Here is a 20,959-nt window from a genome sequence, read left to right on the forward strand (position 1 = left end):
TGAGATAAAAAGGATTTTACCTTCTTTATTACCATGAGGTCATTATTAACTTGCAAAAACAATATAGAAAGAGTATATATATATAAAAAATCTTACTAAAGCATATATTTTACATACAACATTGTAATGTCACGCTAATCCAAAATACACAAAACAATAATGAGAATAGAAAGGAACGCATTACACAAAAAAAAAGAAAAAAAAATTACAAGTAAAAACACACGGGAATAATAATACATATATTGCTTTGGGAAGGCATCATGTCCAGACTGTTTTACTTAATTTTAGCGTCTCCTCCTACTCGGTGGCCTTATTCGGAAGGTCTTCATTAACCAATCGTGCTTCCTTGCGATCACAATGGGCCCAATTATTACTCCAACAACAAATCCAAATCCATATCCAATCATAACTATCTTCCAACCAAATTCAAATGGTGATCCAGAGTCTTGGCTTGCTTCAATGATTGAATGTTGAAAAGGCGCTTTATCAGAATTCCCACATTTCTTTGTCAATGGTTTCCCACACAATCCTGGATTATCTTCAAATGAATTGTTATCAAATGTATCAAATTGTTTTCCTTGTGGTATAGGTCCTGTGAGACTATTATGAGAAACATTGAAGACTTCTAAGAAAGTAAGTTGTGTTAGTTGCTGAGGAATCTCTCCTGACAATTTGTTCTGAGAAAGGTCTAATGTTTCCAGCTCTGTAAGGTTTCCTAAAGACGAAGGGATGTGACCGGTGAGATAGTTATTCGAAAGATTCAGCAACTGAACTCTCTTTAAATTTCCAATAGATTTTGGAATCTCACCAACAAATTTGTTGTTTGAGAAATCAATGGCTGTGAACAATTCTTGGACTTTCTCGTAGAACATAATATTGCCTTTGTTTGTCATTGTCATAGAGTAAGTATAAGTACTTTGATGTTGATGATACTCCCAGTCAGAATTTTTTGGTATGTTGAGGTATAAGTCTTCTTGAATATATGTTGAAGAAGCCACATTCTCAAATTTTATGGCCTTCCAATTTTCAAGAAGTCCTAATGGCAGCTTTCCCATCAAATCATTGTTGGAGATGTCAAGGATTCGCATGTTGGGGAACTTGAAATAAGTTTGAGGTGTCTCCATTGGACCATTGAATTTGTTTGACCGTAAAATGAGGACCTCAAAATTTGGAAGATGACCCAACCAAAATGGAAATTTATCATTGAATTGGTTATCACTAAGATCAAGGACCGTTAGCATCGTGCACTCAGCCAACGATCTCGATAAATGCCCTTGGAATTTGTTTTGACTGAAATTTATTATACTCAAATATTGACTTCTTATCCAAGTATCTGGAATGCTTCCTTGAAATTTGTTCTTTCGCAGATCAAGAACCGATAGAGAAGCTCCAAAGTTGTCCAAACATTGAGGAAGTGAATCACTTAAGTTGTTATTTCCCAAATCAAGGACTTTAAGAGAACTCAGATTGCAAAACAATTCTGGTATATTTCCAGTCAATGAGTTGTTGGAAATAGAAAAAATAAAAGTGGAGACCGGCGGAATAGGAAGTGATCCTTGGAGCAAATTGGACTTGAGATCAAGAACTTGTAGACGAGTCCATGGAAGAAAAATTAGATGATGACCGAAGCCTGTGAGAAAGTTGTTGGAAAGATCAAGAATTTGTAGGCTTGTGCTGCTTGTGTTCCACATCCATTCTGGGACTTGGCCATGAATCTCGTTGTTGGACAAGTTCAAATACTCCAATTCATGTTGGTTTCTTAGAAAATTCGGAAACTCGCTCAATTGATTACCAGAAATATCCAAAGAATGTAAAACTGGGACCTTAACAAACTCAACAAACTCCACAATGCCATCAAGGTAGTTCTTAGAGAGATCAAGAAATTCAAGATTCTTGAGGTTGAAGATTGAGTTTGAAATTTGACCATGAAGCTTGTTGCCTGAAAGGTCCAAGTTAGATAATTGAGTGAGGTTCATAGGCCCAAAAGTAACTGGACCAGTTAACCGATTGTTGCTCAGGACAATGGAGGCCAATTGTGTGTTGTTCTTAAGCCCAAAATGAATTTCACCACTCAAAAGATTGTTGCTTAGATCAACACTAGTCAGTTGTGGCAAGTTTATGAGCTCAAAAGGTATAGGACCTGTCAATTTATTGTGAGAAATGTCTAGATCAAAGAGTTGAACAAGGTTTCCAAGTGAAGGCGGAATGTTACCCACAAAAGCATTTTTGTAAAGATAAAGAGTAAAGAGTTTAGGGAGGTTTCCAATTGAAGGCGGAATGTTACCCACAAGAGCATTTCTTGAAAGATAAAGATAAGTGAGTTTAGTGAGGTTACCAAGTGAAGGTGGGATGTTACCCACAAAAGCGTTCTCTGAAAAGTCAAGTAAAGTGAGTTTAGTGAGGTTACCGAGCGAAGATGGGATGGACCCCGAGAAATTGCAACCCCACAAGAACAACTTATTCAGGAAGCCAAGGTTTCCCATGGAAGCGGGTAGCTCACCAGAGAAATTCGTGCCTGTGATCTCCAATATCTCAAGCGGACTACTCCATGTAAAGCTAGGCAAATGACCGGTGAGGCCTTTATTTCCACCTACGTTAAGATACCGTAAATTTGACAGTTTAAAGATGCCGATTGGAAATTCCCCGTGCAAACCACCACAATCAGAAAGAGAGAGGAACGTTAAAGAAGACAAATTTGCTAAAATATTAGGCACCGAAGAGCTAATGTTCACCAGAGTCAAATCAAGCTTTTGTAGGCGGGTCATATTTCCAACCAGACTTCTTAGGCTGGGCCTAAGTTCCAAAAAGGGATAAGTGTTATCGGACAAATCGAGGGATGACAAGTGCGATAATTGTGAAATCTCAAACGGAATTTGACCAGAAAAGGAAGATCCAGAGAGATTGAGATACGTTAGTCTTGAAAGATTGCGTACCTGGGGTGGGATAGGAGAGTAGTTAAAGTGATTGTAGGAAAGGTCAAGCCTTTGGAGGTGAACAAGGCGGAAAAGGCTACTGCTGGAATTAATAGAACCATAGAGTAAGCTGTTACTGAGATCAAGGCCAATTACATAACCCGAGTCCTCATCGCACTCCACCCCATCCCATGAGCAGCAATCACTTTTGTCTCCTTCTACTCTCCAAGAGGCAACCTTTGGATAAGCCGAAGGATCATAAGGAGAAGCAGACTTGTTTATGACAAAGCTTTCCTTGAATTCCAACAAGGCAGAGCTGTCATCATGATGGCACAAGGGTTGCGAATTAGCGAGAATAAGATGGAACTGTGAAAGTAATAAAAGCAAGGGCATGAAAATGAAGAGAGAAAGCGATAAACCCATGATGTTTTTGTGATTGGCACTCTTAGATATGCTTGGAAGTGAAGCTTGGAGAGAGCTTTAATTTATAGACCGGACAGAGAGTAAATTAATTTTATACTAAAAGTAAAACCTGATAATTCTGATGATTAAAAGAACTCAAAGTAAATTAAATTGGTTGGAAGAAATTTTAGGAAAAATAGAGAAAGAATAAGAAAGTTGATGAAGCAAAAAAAAAATAATTGATTAAGATCCTCTACAATTATTTGTCTGAATTTAAGAGAATTCGGGCAAGTAATTGTAAGAGACCACTTATGGAACCCACCTTACCAAATAAAAATTGGGCTACCCAACCACTTCTTTGATCAGATGAGTCTTATAAGCGGTCTCTCACAATTACTTGTCCGAATTTTTTCAAATTCGGGTAAATAATTATAAAGAATCTTTATTCACTTCGTTATTGGGCAAACTTAACTTGTGGTCGTTAAAAGGACACGTGTGTAGAACTATAACAATACTTGTCATGTGGTAATTACCGTTCTTCTTCCAAGTCTTCTCTTCATAAACTACACGGATTAAATAACTCCTATGCGTACTTGTTCGTTCGTTCAGTCAATAAAGGATGCTTCGACTTCATTTTTGGTTATTGGGGTAAGCAATTCGTGTTCATATGTTGTGTTTAAGTCATGTCGAGCCATGAGTATAAGTAGGGCCAGCTCAATACATTTTGAGGCTTAAGGTGACAAGTTTAAGTGATGCCTTTTTTATTTTCAAGTATTAATTAAATAATATTTATTTTAATATTAATATTATATTTTTTATTCAAAAATTATTTTTTTTCCCTTTTTGGGATACAAAATTGTTTTCCTTTTAAATTCTAATTGGAATTTTGGTTGCTCAATAATGTCAATGCTCATCACAAGGCTAAAAAAACTCTACCCATAACGTAATTTAATATTACTATTATTTTTAGTCTCTCTATTATTTCCAAAAATAAAACGTTTAAAATTAAAAAAAAAAATATGTTTTATTTAAGAATATCTTTAAATTGAGGCGGACTTCATCGTTTTCATAGTGGAAGACTTCTTTGGAAAGCTAGATTAGTAATAAATAATCAACATTTCATAGCGTGGAGGACTTGTTTGGTAAAAGAAATTTCCATGTCTCCCATTATCACCAATTCTGTTGAAAAATTCATTTTAAAGACTCCAAACCACTTGTGTTTGAGTCATGGCGGGGGATGCACGCTAAACTTTATTTGAACAACGCAAACTCTACGCCAACTAGGGTTACACTTTTTCCATAGCCAAGTTGTGTTTTTAATGCTGGAAAGTCGATCACTTCCATAATTCCATGTCTTCCAAATATATGCGCACATTTTTCTCTTCCCGTTGGTGAGATGCTCGCGCGCAAGTAGTGGAGAAATTAAAGGTCATCTCTACGAAATTACTGCCTTGTTTCAGTTAGTCTTTTGTCCTAAAATTCCTGCGCTACATGCGCTACATAACTCATTGATCTAACATCCATCCCTTGACACGCAAACGACTTGACCTCAAGTGACACTTTTTTTTTTTTTTTTTTTTTTTTTTTTTTTTTTTTATTGACTTGAAAGAGTTTAAGAGCAAGCACAATGGACTTTGGGAACGTGGTCAAGATGCCACATCATTAGCCAGAGATTCGAGGATTTTGTGGAAAGAAAGAGGAGAAAAAATAATGTGAAAAGAGTCCACAGCAATGTAGCGCATGTAGCGCAGGAATTTTAGGACAAAAGACTAACTGAAGCAAGGCAGTAATTTCGTAGAGATGACCTTGGAAGACATGGAATTATGGAAATGATCGACTTTCCAGCATTAAAAACACAACTTGGTTACTCACCAAAAAAAAAAAAAAACACAACTTGGTTATGGAAAAAGTGTAACCCTTGGCGACGTTGGAGTAGAGTTTGCATTGTTCCTTTCATATTATTAATATATATATATATATATATATATATTTAAAAAGTGATTATTATTAATGGAGTCTTTAAAATGAATTTTTCGACAGAAGTGGTGATAATGGGAGACGTGGAAATTAGTCAATTACTTTTACTATACAAGTCCTCCACACTATGAAATGCTGATTATTTATTACGAACTAATCTAGCTTTCGAAAGAAGTCTTCCACTCTGAAAACAATGAAGTCCTCCGCTGTGTCTAAGCTTATTTCGCTAACAATAAAAGTTGGGCTGCCCAGTTTTTATTAGGTTAAGTGGGTCTCATAAGTGCTCTATCACAATCACTACTCGAATTCTCTCAAATTTGGACAGATAACTTGAGAGAATCCTAATTCTATTGAAGCAGCTAGACATCTTTTTGGCTAAATTGGCTAGTTGGATGGAGATGAACTTTTGCCAATTTTTTACTTGGAGGCTAGGCTAGCCAAATGTTCTAATGAGAATACTCTTATATATTGACCTAGCCTTCTTATATTACGGTGGCTTGTAAATTTGTAATTTCTAAGAAAAATGATTAAAACACTCACACTACACAACAATGACACAACACCAAGGCACAATGGAGTGAGACCCACACATGAACCCCACTCCATTGTGCTTTGGTGTTGTGTCATTGTTGTGTATTGTGAATGTAAGGATCACTCCCCAATTTCTATATCAAATGCACGAGGGTGGAAACCTTACGAAGACAAAATTTGGAGATGCTTAACAAAACATATTAATGCCAAGGAATAATTCGTGAAAGGTAAGGAGAAAAAAATTGGAGGCAAGCGTTGCATTTGATAACTTATAAAAATTTAACAAAGGGGAAAGAAGGACGTTCTGACTTCTAAGGGAATTAAGGTAACTCATATGAGCCTAATCCAGTGTAAAAGAAAAACACTCTGTAGCAGTTATTTCCTGGAAGAGAATCTAAAGAAAAAAGCCTTGTTTGTTGAGGAGGAGGGCATGGTGATTTGTACGTGTTTGTCTTCTTCAAAATTGGTAGCGTGTTTTCTTTCTTGGGGCGACGTTTTTTCCTTTGGAGAAGAAGGTAGTTTTGTCTCGTCCTTTTTTGGAATGGAGATGTAGTTTTTATGTTTTGGTTGTGGTTATTCTCCGAGGAAGGACACCCAATCTGGGACGAATGTTTTCACGGTCTTGGGTGAAAATAGATTTTATTCCAGGGTGGTCAAGCAGGTAGTGCAGAAGTTTGCTGGTTGCCAAGTCGGGGAAGATAGTAGATATGCCATCTAGTGTCCAAGGAGATGATGCTGGTGGACTAAATGGTGGTCCCTATACTTTGATTGCACATGGTGGCTTGCAGCGATGGCGATAGTAGGATCATCTGCTCCTAACAATTGTTGGAGGGCCAAGTTTTTGCTCTAGAAAACAGGGTATCCGAGAAGGAGCAGTTACTGTTTGCCCGCGACTGTTGTTTCCATAACTAGCATGGTTTTTCCTCCGCACCTGCCTCAAGGATATAGCAAGGGCAGTGTTTGGCAACGCACAGACCATAACAGAGTAGTGCGTGTCTTTTTCCTTACTTTATTCACATTTTTCTAAAACAATCAACATGAAAACATTTTAACTTTTTTTACTTTTTATATTATATAAATAATTTTTTATTACTATTCAAATAAAAAAATCTACTACATACAAAACTTTTTCACTTTTCTATACAAATTTTTTTTACTTTAATTTATATCACGGTCTATCACTTTTTACCAACTCAAAAATTATTTTCCCACTATTTTATTATGTTCACTCACTGCATTTGGTGGAGCATGATAACTGATCCATGCGGCATGCAGCCCCGAGCAAAAAGCTTGAGCAATAGATATTTTTTAGAGGAATAAATATTTCTCTTCATAAGGGAATAGTTATTTCAATTTCAAGAAATAGAACTCTACCAAATAAAAGAAAAACTATTCCATGAGAATAGTCATTCCATTTTATGGGTCTATTATGCGAATCAAACGAACCTAAATGTTTTAGGAGAAACTATAAGTACCCTTTTTTAATTATTAGGCAATTTTTAATGTCCTCCAAAACTTTTAATTAATTGCTGCCTTCAAATTACCATAAAATAGCAACGTACCGTTTTTGTCCTAAAAATACTTTTAAAACTTCTCAAAAAGACAAATACTTTTATAAATATTTTTCTGTTTTTTTTTTTTTTTTTTTTTTTTCATTTTGTTTTTTGAAACTTTGTATAAAAGTATTTTTGCTATTTTTGGTACAGAGGGGGGTACATTGTAAATTTTGTAGTTTGAGGGCTATGTGTGGGTACTTTTCCTAATATTTTAATTAATTAGTTTTCATATTTAAATATAAATGAGGAGAATTGTATAATAAAATATAAGAATGTTAGTTAGAGAATAAAGGAAAAAATTGTATCTTCGTAGAAAAGTTAAACCCATTATATCTATCATTATCATAGAAGCTAAAGCCTAAACTAAGGTTTGACAATTTTCGACACGACCCGCAAACCCAGCACGAACATGACATAAAAATATAGGGTTTGGGTTTGGGCTAATCGGGTTTGGGTCATAATGGGGTCAACCCGATTATGACCCCGATTAGAATCGTGTCTGGTGGGTCGACCTGCCAACCTGATTACGGCCCGATTAAATTTTTTCCAACTCACCAACCTGTTTACGACACATCAACCCGTTTATGACATTTTTTTTTTTTTTAAAAAAAAAAAAATAAACACAATCGGGTTGACACGTCAACCCGACAGGTTGACCCGTTCCAACCCGATTATTAATCGAGCTGTATTCAGGTTGCTAATCGGGTTGCACTTCAACCCGCCAACCTGACGGGTCGACACGTACCCGACCCGTCATCCCAAATTGCCAAGCTTAGCTTAAACAATGATTATTGGCATTGTATAGCTACAATGGGCTGTGAGAAAGTGTTGGTTTTGGGTCTCTGTGGGTGTGAACGCTTTTGGGCCGTAACTATTTGCGTATAAACTAACGTCATGTTCAAAGGCTAATGATGCGGTTTTGTTGCCTACTGGTGGCACAACCGTCTGGTACAACATGGTTTCGGGTCTTTGTTTTGGGACATTTCTATTATGGGTCAAACTGGCTTTGGGATATTTCCAACGGGAAGAATTCTCGGGAGATAACCATGGTTTTTTTTTTTTTTTTTGCTTTCTTGTTTTTTTCGGTCTGCTCTGTTGGTTTTAGTTTCGAATCTGGTCTGTAAAAATCATTTATTGTTCAGAATGTTTGCTCTTTCCGAGATCTTTATAGGTATTCATGTAATGTAGATGTATCTTTTATTGTTTAGGTTACTTTTTAGCAGTTTTGGTCTGTTATGATCTCAGTCTGACTGTGCATGGATTGAAAAAACTCTATTTCTTGCCTCTGACTTAATTTATTAGAGAATTGTTGTAACCCTGAACATTAGGCCGTTTGGTCTATTTATATATATAATATATTGGAAGGGATCTTTTAATAAAAATAAAAAACTTCTAAGGGAATTTAATTATATTGATCAGTAGTAGAAGTTGAATCTGTTTGAATGCAAAATGACAACCTTTACCTGATAAAAAAAAATGACAACCTTTAAATTTTGAAGATTTTCCAACCAATGAGGGAACATATAATTGAACTCTCTGTTATTTGTTAGCCCTTGTTTCTACCATGTTAGCCCTTGTTTAAGAAGAAAATGAATATTATTACGTCAACTCAATAATGAGACAAGATGAGATTGGGGCATGACAAATTGAATTTCTAATAATTATTGGTTATTATATATATAGACGTCAAGGACCTCTAACATGGTACAATTGGCCGATGATCTTGGTAACCACCCTTGAAATTTGTTTTGATTTAATTTATTAGACTTAATTGGCTTCCTTTTGTCCAAGTTTCTGAATTGCTTAGCTTCCTCGAAATTTATTACTTTGTGTATCAAGAATTACTAAAGAATCACCAATTGTTGCAAGTATCAATGAAGTCAACCATTAAGAAGACATTTATCAAATCAAGGATTTCAAGTGAACGTAGATTGCAAATCAATTCTGGAATATTTCGAGTGAATGAGGAATTGTTCGAAAGATAATAATTTGGAGATTAGTGGATGGAATTTGAGAATCCTTTTAAGTAATTTTTGGCACGGTCAAACCTTTGGAGGTGAAAAAGGCGGAAAAGGCTAGTGTTAGAGTTAATTTCTACAAAGTCTTCTACAAAGGCCAAGGTCAACTATAGAGTAATTTTAGAAGTCATTCTTGTGTTATTCTTGTGTCCAATTAAGAATGATGTGGCTTTTAAAATAACAACTTGATTAAAATTAAATAGTGATCAATAACAAACGAGTTTATTTTTAAAGTCCCTCATATGTCACTCTTGTATCATTCCAAAAATAAGGTGGCTTTTAAGAGCACCATTTGATTAAAATTCAATAGTGATCAATCACAAACTCAATGATAATTTTGAAGGCCACTTCATTTATAGAGGGATACATGAGAGATTTCTAGCATTACTTATCACAAGCTCAATGGTGATTTTAAAAGTCACAACATTCTTGAAGGGACATAAGAGTAATAAAAAATTGACGGACAACATTACTCCCAGTTGTATGACTTATGTCCTCATCGCACTTAACCCATTCATCAAAGGTAAAAAGAACCTATTTGAGGCAACTTTTAGATTTGCTCAAATCTTCATATCTTGGAGATTTTACATCGATCCCTATGCCTTCATTCTCTAACATGTCTTAAACTTCATTAACCACTCAAACATCAAAGGTAGTAGGTGTTTATTGTTTAATAAAATTAGAAAAAAAGAAAAAGAAAAAGATTTAATGTGTATTGGGGTTCAACTTTGAGACGATGGTTAATAAGTTTCTACACGTTTGATGTAGTTAAGCAGTGAACAAGAGTTAAATGACAGAGAACAAATGGTCGAAAGAGTATGTTAGAGAGGTCAATGACTTTTTGGAGTTCACATTTAACAATGGGATTGTTAATGGGATGATTCGTTGACCATGTACGAGTGTGCCAATGGCTTAGCATGGGTATGAGGTATGGTACATGCCCATTTGATAAATTATGAGAATTGTTAGGGTTACACTTGTTGGTATGCTCATGGTGAACAATTTGGGGCTACTTCTAATCAAGCTACAAACACCCCCGTTCATAGGAAGTCAGTACATGATGATTTCAGCAAGATGCGTGAAATGTTGCATGAGGTTTTCCACTGGATGCGTCGTTGCTGAAGAGCACATACATGGCTAAAAAATACACGACGGAGTTGGGCTTTGATATGACAAGATTCGGGTATGTCACAATGGTTGTATATTGTTCTAGAAGGACAAGGAGAATATAGAAAAACTGTAAAGTGTGGAAAAAAAAGCCTAGTGATTTTGGAGGTTTGTTGGTCAATAGAGCAAAGGACCGAGAATCATGGGTATTGGAGTGGTGTTGATTTTCGAGCAAACTATCACAACATTTTTGCATATAGAAGATGTAAATTAACTATACAAACATTCAGCAACGCTCAACGCCGTTAGCTCTAGCAAACGCTTAGCTGAACAAACCACAACTTTCAAAGAATATACTGAAGAGAATACCGAGCGAAAACAAAGTACAGGGTGTTCAGCAATTAAATTACACATACGAAATACATAGCACAAACAATTCACTCACAATTTGAAAATTACAAATCTCCTTTCTATTCTAAAGAAATTAGATTTGAACTTCAGCCAGTATTTAAGACAGTTGATAATTAGTGTAAAGAAAAAAAAAAAAAAGGTTTCCAATTAGAAGTGTGAGATAAAAAGGATTTCACGTTCATTATTAACTTGCAAAAACAATATAGAAAGAGCATATATATAAAAAATCTTACCAAAACATTTTACATACAACATCATAATGCCACGCTAATCCAAAATACACAAAACAATAATAAAAATAGAAAGAAACACATTACACAGAAAAATAAGATTACAAGTAAAAAAACACGAGTATAATATTACATATATTGCTTTGGGAAGGCATCCTGTCCAGACTGTTTTATTTAATTTCGGCCTCTTCTCCTACTCAGTGGCCTTATTCGGAAGGTCTTCATTAACCAATCATGCTTCCTTGCGATCACAATGGGCCCAATGATTACTCCAAGAGCAAATCCAAATCCATACCCAATCACAACTATTTTCCAACCAAATTCAAATGGTGATTCAAAGTCTTGACTTTCTTGAGAGATGGAAGGTTGAGAAGGCAGCTCATCAGAATTCTCGCAAGTCTTTGTCAATGGTCTCCCACACAACCCTGGATTCCCTTCAAATGAATTGTTCTCAAATGTATCAAATTGTTTCCCTCGTGGTATCGGTCCAGTGAAATTATTATGAGAAATGTTGAAGAATTCTAAGAAAGTAAGCTGTGTTAGCTGTTGTGGAATCTTCCCCGACAACATGTTTTGAGAAAGGTCCAATGCTTCAAGCTCCGTAAGGCTCCCTAAAGATGGTGGGATGTGACCGGTAAGAGCATTATTAGAAAGATTGAGCAACTGAAACCCCCTTAAATTTTCAATAAATTTTGAAATCTCACCGTCAAATCTATTTCTTGAGATATCAACAACCATGAGTAATTCTTGGACCTTCTCATAGAACATAATCTCGCCTTTGTTTGTCATTGTCATGGAGTAATTATATTCAAAACTCTTGAAACCAGTAAGAAGTGAGTTTACTTGAATATATGTCAAATGATTTGCAGTCTCGGATGTTTTAACATTACAATTGCCGAAAAGTTTTAGTGGTAGATTTCCAACAAAATTGTTGTGAGAGAGGTCAATGATTCGCAAGTTTGGGAACATGTATTCACTCTTAGAAGTCTTTATTGGGCCGTGGAATTTATTTGACAGCAAAATGAGAACCTCTAAACTTGGAAGATTTTCCAACCAAGAGGGAAATCTGTCATTGAATTCGTTATTGCTTAGATCTAGGACCTTGAGCATCGTACACTTGGCCAATGATCTCGATAAATGCCCTTGAAATTTGTTTTGACTTAAATTTATTATCTTCAATTGGCCTCCTTTAATCCAAGTTTTTGGAATGCTTCCTTGAAATTTGTTCCTTTGCAAATTAAGTACTGATAGAGAAGCATCAAAGTTGTCCGAGCATTGAGGAAGTGAACCACTTAAGCTGTTATTAGCCAAATCAAAGACTTGAAGGGACCTAAGATTGCAAAACAATTCTGGAACATTTCCGGTCAATAAGTTGTTGGAAATATCAAAATGTACAGTGGAGATCGGTGGAATAGGAAGTGATCCTTGAAGCAAATTGGACTTGAGATCAAGAAATATTAGTTCAGTCAATGGAAGAAAAGTTGGATGATGACCAAAGCTTGTGAAAAAGTTGTTAGAAAGATCAAGATATAGTAGAGTTGTAGGCACAAAAGTAAGTATTGGGCCACTTAACCGGTTGTTGTTCAGTTTAAGGAAGATCAATTCTGTCCCGTTCAAAAGCTCAAAATGCATTTCATCGTGCAAAAGATTATAGCTAAGATCAGCAAACATCAGTGGTGGTAAGTTTATAACCTCAAAAGGGACTGGACCTGTCAATTGATTGTGAGAAACGTCTAAGTCAAAGAGTTGAACAAATTTTCCAAGTGAAGGCGGGATGTTACCCATGAGAGAATTACTTGAAAGGTGAAGAGCAAAGAGTTCAGTGATGTTACCAATTGAAGATGGAATGAACCCCGAGAAATTGCAACTACTCATATCCAACTCCGTCAAGTTGCCAAGGTTTTCTATAGAAGCTGGTAGCTCACCTGAGAAACTCGTGTCTTTGAGGATTAATGTCTCAAGCGGACTACTCCATGTAAAGTCAGGCAAATAGCCAGTGAGGCCTTCATTGCCACCTACATTAAGATGCTCTAAATTTGGTAGCATAAAGATGCCTATTGGAAATTCCCCTTGCAAACCACAATCAGCAAGAGTGAGGGATGTTAAAGAAGACAAATTTGCCAAAATGTTAGGCACCGTAGAGCTAATGTTCACAAAACTCAAATCAAGCTTTTGTAGGCGGGTCAGATTTGCAACTAGTCTTCTGAGGGTGGGCTTTTTGAGATCCAAAGTGGGGTAGTCAGGAGAGCCCATAAAATTATTGGACAGGTCGAGAGATGACAAGTGCGACAATTGTGAAATTTCTAACGGGATTTGACCAGAAAAACTAGACCAATGGAGATCGAGATTTATTAGTTTTGTGAGATCACGTACCTGGGACGGGATATGAGACTGGTTAAAGTCATTGCAGGAAAGGTCAAGCCATTGGAGGTGAACAAGACGAAAAAGGCTACTGTTGGAGTTAATAGAGCCATATAGACAGTTGTTACTGAGGTCGAGGCCAATTACATGACCAGTGTCCTCATCGCACTCCACCCCAGCCCATGAGCAGCAATCACTTTTGTCCCCTTCTACTGTCCAAGACGAAACATTTTTTTTACAATAAAGAAAAGGAGAAGCAGACTGGTTTATAACAAGGCTTTCCTTGAATTGCAACAAGGCAGAGCTGTCGTCGTGATGGCACGGGGGTTGCATAAAAGGAGAAGAATGAGTGAGTACAAGATGCAACAGTGAAAGCACGAGAAGGAAGGGCATGAAAATGAAGAGAGGAAGCGGTAAACCCATAATGGTTGTACTACTGTTTTTCTATTTGGTCTTAGATATGCTTGGAAGTGAAGCTATAGGAGATCGAGCTTTAATTTATAGGCTGCACAGAAGTTATGTGCGCTTAATATGAAACTTCGGCAATGGGAAGCTTTACTAAAAAAAAGAAAAAAGAAAAAAAGAAAAGCCTCAATTGAAGTCAGGAGTCCTCTGCGTGTGTCAGGGGATCTTAATTAGATCACAAGTAACGAGCAATCTCATTAGTCAACCTGTCACTCTCTCCCCTCCGCCAATACGATCCTTAATTATAGGTACAGAGACATACAAGCATGTTCCTGTGAAGACTTTAACCAGCTTAGCATTATTGGAAGACTCTAAAATGTCATCTTTCTCTCTCATCAGTACTAAGATTAATTTTATACTAAATTAAACAGTGATTATTAAAAAAACTTGAAAGTTTTGAAAAATAAAATAAAATAAAATTGGTTGGAAGAATTTTAGAAAGAATAAGAATACATATATATATATAAAGACATGTTTCTGTCTTGCACCTAATTATTGCATCATATGCTCTTCAATGCCCTTAAAATTATCATATGCTTTAAAGCCTTCATTATTGGGAAAATTTTTATTAGATATTGGGTCCTAAATTATTGGTGGTCGGACAAAACAATTACTTGTGATGTGGTTAACATACGACTATGTTCTACGAAATTATCATGGAAAAGAATGTAAGATGTGCTATGATTGGATGTGCAACATTGTCTTCTTTCTGAAAAGCATATTCTATTTTAGTGCATCACCTTCCAGTATAGTATTTTGTATTCTCAAATCTCTGTCAAATTCCACAACTATCTATGTTGTAAAGGCCTTTGTTACAATTGAGTTAATTATATATAGTTTGGATGAACACTTAGTTGCCAAGACCTTTTCTCTCGTGATTTCCATTATGCTCACACCCATCTTCTTTCTTGTTTTTATCAATCATCGCATCCCAATTAATTTTGATCGCACTATAAGAGATGAACATCCATTTTGGTACAAATGTGGTTGGCGTACGCTCCATATTATTTTTTGCCTTTTGTTTCGTTTCATAAAATTCTACAACTGCTTCCTTCGCACTTCTTACAAGTTGGGCAGGATGGGTGAGATCTCCTCCAAATACCATTGTATTTATAAGGAGCCAAATTTTTCTAGCCACTATTGGTATTAATTCAATCTCCTCATTCTCAAGCTTTTCTAATAACCTACATGCTTTTTGTTGAAAAACCTCACCTTTGCTGGAACATTTTGAATTTTTCAGATACAATTTCCCCATGTATCATTTGATGGACATTGCCACCAAATATGACATGTATTCATCATCTCCATCAAGAGTAATTCTAAATATTTAACTATAATCTCACTCTCATATTCCTATTGGGCTAATGTACGTTGCAATGCTCATCAGTCTTTAAATTTTTTTTTTCTTTTGTAATAAAGATTGATAGACACTACTACATCAGTCTAGTAAGATAGAAGTTGAATATTTAACATTATTCATGTACCAAATATAACATGTATTCTTCATCTCTACCCCACAAATCAAGCACAAATGATCTTTAGTAATCCATTTCAAATGGAGAGAAGCAAATTAAGGGTTAGGATCTCTTGTAAAAAATCTAAGACTTAAAAATTGCCACAGAGTAAACAGATACTTAACGCCCGTTAAGAAAAAGAAAATATCTAAAAACTTATTTGATATTGCGTTAGGAAATAGAGCTTTCATCTAAAGAAAAAGAAATGAAGAGCATTTTAATTAGAAAAAACATCATTTTTCAAGCTTTTTCGAAAGCATAGTTTTGGGCTATTTTAGAACAAAAATGTAAAATAAGTGGTTTTAAGTTTATTTGACCAAACGAACCTAAATTTTGCCTAGCACAACTTTCTATTTTTTGTTCTAAAAGCATTTTTTAAGTTCTTTAACGCAATTTCAAACAGAATCTAACTTTAACGGAAGTCTTCCATCGTGAAAGATGTCAACCGAGAAAGAAAAGAGGCGGTGAACACATAGAGAGTGGTGATAGAAGAGACGGTGATGGCATAATCGCCACACAGGCTGGAGAGAAAGCGGTACGCTTTCCTATTTTTGCATTTTGATTCAACCTTGATTTTCATTTCAGTATGTGTTTGATTTTCGTTTGAATCGCAAGGTTTTAGGTTGCTTTCAAATCTGCTTTTGTTGTTTTTGTTTTGAAATGTTCGGTTGCATCACACAACTAGTGAGAATCCGATCAAGAGCTAGCATACCCGTGAGTCGGTGAGCGTGTAGATAAGAAATTGAGTTTAGTTGGCATTCAAGTGGGCTGGGCAGTACGTTCTTTGCATAAAAAGAGGCCTGTGTTATTGGGCTTCTCATTCAGAACCTTGGTATTCTCATAGTCATAGATAGTTCTAGCATTATTCCCAATGTTCTGTTTGGAAGAATCATGGAAATACTTGTTTCTTCGATTAATGTTATGTTTTTGGCTTATGAGAATACAAAGCAAAATTACCTACTTCCTGCTCATTTTGTTGTCGATGGTTATTAACCAACATCACAAAATTTAGCAATTCAGTTTGGAATTCATCAAACGAAACAAGTGATAAAAGAATGAAAGGAAGGATTAATCAAACCACCAATCACATCTGAAATCAAATTATCATCATCAACTGGCTTTCCTACTGCCTCCAGCTAATCAGACCAAGCTAAGATTTTGCAAGTTGCATAAATTCAGCTCAACTTTGAACCAATTGCTGATGTGGAAGATGAATGGCAGATGAATGATGGATGATCCAGTTGCTGATGTGTCTACAAATGAAATATTCTGCAAAAAATATTGGCACAAAGAGAGCAAGAAAAAATCGAAACACAGAATTACGTGGTTCTATAATATTTCTACGATTACATGAGAATATTTCACTATTCAAACTTTGACAACTGGCCAATTATACTAGTATTTCAGTATTACTTTCTATGATTGTTCCAACATCTGTACGTGTATATATATTTTGAAATTGATCTCATCTAGTGTTGTAACACAATTGTTCTCTCTTGTTGATGTACGGTTGAATTATAAATCATTGAGAAAATTCCATCGTTTAGTTATTAGTGGAAGATTACACGTACTTGGATGGGTTCCCCATGGGGGGCCAACTCAATGATTTTCAGGTTTCACCTACTCCTTTGTATGGTTTCCCTTGACCATATATCATTATGTAAGAATCTTAAGTCGTATAAACTATATATGTGTGCATGTGTAAGCACTTCTATTATTGTAATTAACTGCCTAGCGGATTCCAATCATGTGTAGTACTAAAAACTAAAAAGAGCCTCATAATTATATGAGTATGGGCTGTATTGAGTTATCTCATATATAATTTCTCCCACTTCTCTATTTCACACACGCTCAAATGTACTCAAACTTTAAAAGTGTCAATTTAAGGTATTTATCTCTCAATTTTTTTTTTTTCCAATTTCAACCCTTCATTAGATTTTTTCATTAATCCTATCAAAATTTCCAAAATAACCATGTTTATTTATTGTAAAATATATATACACACATTTTCAAAGATTCAGGCATAGGTATTTTTGCAAATTCTGTTAAATTCTAACGAATACCTAAATCCTTGCAATTTTTTTTTTTTTTTCTAAAATAAAAATAGGGGTATTTTGAAAATTTTGACAGGATTTAAAAAAAAATTCCAACGGAGTATTGAAATTAAAAAAAATTGAAAGATGGATATTCTAAATTAACACTTTTTAAACTTTGGGTATCTTTTTTGAAAAGTGATGAAAGATCGAGGGTTATAAGTGAAGTTCTCCCTATTTCTTTTTTGTTCCGATTTTGAAGGATAGTGACGTGATAATTATTAGATGGTAATTTTGAAAAGATTAACCCGAAGATGGATTAATAATGTTTTGCCGATCTATGACTTGAATTTTTTCTTTTTTGGTTTAAATATGAACTTTAACCAGCATTTAGCATGGTCAAAGCTGGTGAAATAAAATAAACTTTTGTTTGATCAAAGTTTGAATACACATCGAAAGTCTATTTGCTAAAGCATAGAATGATACAAACTAAGAAGGCCTGAACAAAACAAACAAGGCAGTGGGTAGAACGAATGCAGTATGAACGGTAAATGGCACGATGTATCAGGAACATTTTGCTCATCAACTAAAAAACAAGGCAGTGAAACAAGAAACCATATAATGTAATAAACTATAAATTATGCATTATAAGACAGCTGATAATTAACCTAATGAAAGAAAAAGGTTACCAAATAAAAACATCAATTATCGGTGCTCAGACCTACCGTGATGTCAAGACCGGCCACCTTCTAGGGAGGAGCCTACAAATTAGAATAAGAGGGTTTAGAAAGGTTCACCGGCAAGAACCGAGGCGGTGAACCACTCTGACGCCCAAGTTAGTGAAGGCTAGGGAGGATAGAATTGCATACCTTTGGCTTTTGTTCTCACCTTGAGCTCGTTATGTAAGTTGGTGCCCTCTACTCCTCTAGGCCTAGGGTTTAGGAGGAGGATCCCACCAAAAGTTGGTTTCTAACTTGTGATTTCTGCCTCCAATTTGTTAGAAGGGTCAGCCAAGCATGAAGAAAGGATTGCCTGGTTGTTAGTCTTCCTTCATTGAAGGTGCATCCGGGTCTAGGTGGCTGGAGCCTGGAGGGCGGATCCTGGTGGTTAGCAGAATTCATGGGCCGTGAATCATTGAGCTACCTGGCTGTTAGGGGCAGGCGAGCCTAGCTTCTATTGTTCAGGGGCTGGTTGGGCTATTATGAATATGGTGGTATCCAGGCCCTCCATCAATGATTACTTTTAAAGCCACGAATAATAGTTTTGTAGAAGGGCGAGATAAAAAGGATTTTTCATTCATTAAAGCAATCATCCAAGTTTAGCTAAAGACTCACCTTTGTTTTTTACTAATTTAGCTACCTACTTTTTCAAAACACATATATATCTCTATTTTAACTATCTACTTTCACTTTTTTATTTAAATATTTTTTTATCCACTTTCATTATTCTCAAATAAGAGAGAGAATCATTTTTTTTTTTTTTTTCAATTAGTATCTTTATGTTGAGCTACAGTGGTAGCCAAAATTGACTAGCATTGGAGCGGATCGAGATCCTCTCAAATTATTTGCCCGAATTTGAGAGAATTTGGGCAGATGATTGTGAAAGACCACTTTATGGGACTCATCTGACCGGATAAGTGGTTGAGCAGCCCCATTTTTATTTGGTCAGGCGGGTTCCATAAGTGGTCTCTCACAATCACCTGTTCGAATTCTCTCAAATTCGGACAGATAATTTGAGAGGGCCCGGGTATGTTTGGTAAAAAAAAAATTAGATGAATTTTATTTTTGAATAGTATAGGAGTGATTGATGTGATATAAAGTATAAAGAATTTGTATGAAAAAATGAAAATTATTTGTTTTGTGGTGAATTTTTTATTTAAATAGTAATAAAAAAATAATTAATGTGATATAAAAATGTGTTAATCCGGTTAATGTTTTTAAGTTGACTATTTTGGGAAGAAGTAGAAATAAGGAAAGGGGAGAGGAAAGTGGTTACTAAACACACCAGCGATCACACTTAGATTATTCCCTTCTTGTTGGAGTCAAAATTTCTAACTTTTATTAAACTCATCAAACTGTAATCTGACACGAAATCGGATGCTCTCCAATTCATTTTAACGGAAGAGGATGAGTCAGTTCCTTAAAAAGGTGGAATAAAATTATCCAAAAAAATATTAAATAACAATTTTAACCAATTTTTTAAGGAACCAACTCCTCTCTAGTTGATTTGAATTGGAGATGATTCAATTCCGAGGGACACAGGGGGTATAGTTACAAATATTTATTATATTTAGGCTAAAAATTTAACTATGGCCATTATGGACTCATTCATATTTGCTTTGAAATTTGTTAGAGTGCCCCTCCAATAAATGATGTGCTCTAATATTTGCTTCCTTTTTAACATGCTTCTTATACAATGATTGGATGTGCAACATTGTCTTCAAATCGTTAATCAAAGTTCCATACCGATTTCAAGATTGGCCCTCTTTCTGTAAAGCATTTCCTATTTTCAATGCATCACCCTCTAATATAATATTTTGTATTCTCAAATCTTTGTCAAATTCCTCAACTATATATGTTGCAAAGGCCTTCGTTACAGTTGGGTTAATTATATGCAGCTTGGACGAACACTTGGTCGCCAAGACCTTTCTTTCGTGATCTTTAATTATTCCTACACCCATCTTCTTTCTTGTTTTTATCAATCACCACATCCCAATTAGTTTTGATCACATTATACAAGACGAACATCCATTTTGGTACAAATGTGGCTGGGGTACGCTCCACATTATTTTTCTTCTTTTGTTCCGCTTCATAAAATTTCATCACTGTTTCCTTCGCACTTCGTACAAGTTGGACGGAATGGGTGAGATCTCCTCCGAATACTATTGTATTTTTGCGAAGCCAAATTTATCTGGCTACTGTAGCCATTAATTCAAACTCCTCATTCTCAAGCTTTTCTAATAACTCACATGATTTTCGTAGAAAATCCTCTCCTTTGTTGAAACTTTTTGAATTGTTCTGATACAATTTCCCCACTTATCAGTTGATGATGGACATTGCCACCAAATATGACATGTATTCTCCATCTTCATCAAGAGTAATTCTAAATATTTAACTTTCACCTCTCTCATTCTTTTAGGTTGATGTAACAATATCTATCAGCCCTTGAATTTTTTATTTATTTTTTAATAAATATTGATGGTACTACCACATTAGCCCAGTAAGATAAAATTTGAGTATATAGCATTATTCTTCTACCAAATATGACATATATTCTCCATCTCTATCTCACAAATCAAGCACAAATGATCTTTAGTAATCCATTTCAAATGGAGAGGAGCAAATTAAGGGTCAGGATCTCTTGTAAAAGTTCAAAGACTTAAAAATTTCCGCATAGTAAAAAGATATGTGATGCCCATTTAAGAAAAAAAAATGTCTAAAAA

General features: G+C 35.4%; 2 protein-coding genes across 2 annotated transcripts; both read right to left on the minus strand.

Moving 5' to 3' along the window:
- Positions 1 to 92: 92 nt before the first annotated feature.
- LOC133860084 (receptor-like protein 6) lies at positions 93 to 3,344 on the minus strand. Its single transcript, XM_062295732.1, has 2 exons — positions 2,336 to 3,344; positions 93 to 2,140 (listed from the first exon to the last, which is right to left on the minus strand). The coding sequence occupies exons 1-2, from the start codon at positions 3,333 to 3,335 to the stop codon at positions 285 to 287; spliced, it is 2,856 nt and encodes a 951-aa protein (XP_062151716.1). The 5' UTR covers positions 3,336 to 3,344; the 3' UTR covers positions 93 to 284.
- A 7,759-nt stretch (positions 3,345 to 11,103) lies between these two features.
- LOC133861859 (receptor-like protein 9DC3) lies at positions 11,104 to 13,928 on the minus strand. Its single transcript, XM_062297675.1, has one exon. The coding sequence runs from the start codon at positions 13,926 to 13,928 to the stop codon at positions 11,319 to 11,321; it is 2,610 nt and encodes an 869-aa protein (XP_062153659.1). The 3' UTR covers positions 11,104 to 11,318.
- Positions 13,929 to 20,959: the final 7,031 nt, after the last annotated feature.

This window comes from Alnus glutinosa, chromosome 2 (assembly GCF_958979055.1).
Source record: "Alnus glutinosa chromosome 2, dhAlnGlut1.1, whole genome shotgun sequence".
Lineage (NCBI taxonomy): Eukaryota > Viridiplantae > Streptophyta > Magnoliopsida > Fagales > Betulaceae > Alnus > Alnus glutinosa.

Bases quoted from the DNA above. Each gene is read 5' to 3' on its own strand.
- LOC133861859 (XM_062297675.1), bottom strand. From the start codon at position 13,928: ATGGGTTTACCGCTTCCTCTCTTCATTTTCATGCCCTTCCTTCTCGTG.
- LOC133860084 (XM_062295732.1), bottom strand. From the start codon at position 3,335: ATGGGTTTATCGCTTTCTCTCTTCATTTTCATGCCCTTGCTTTTATTA. The intron at 2,141-2,335 runs GTAACCTCACTA...ATAAATTGACAG, and splicing joins TAACATCCCACCTTCACTTG to GTCCTATACCTTTTGAGCTC.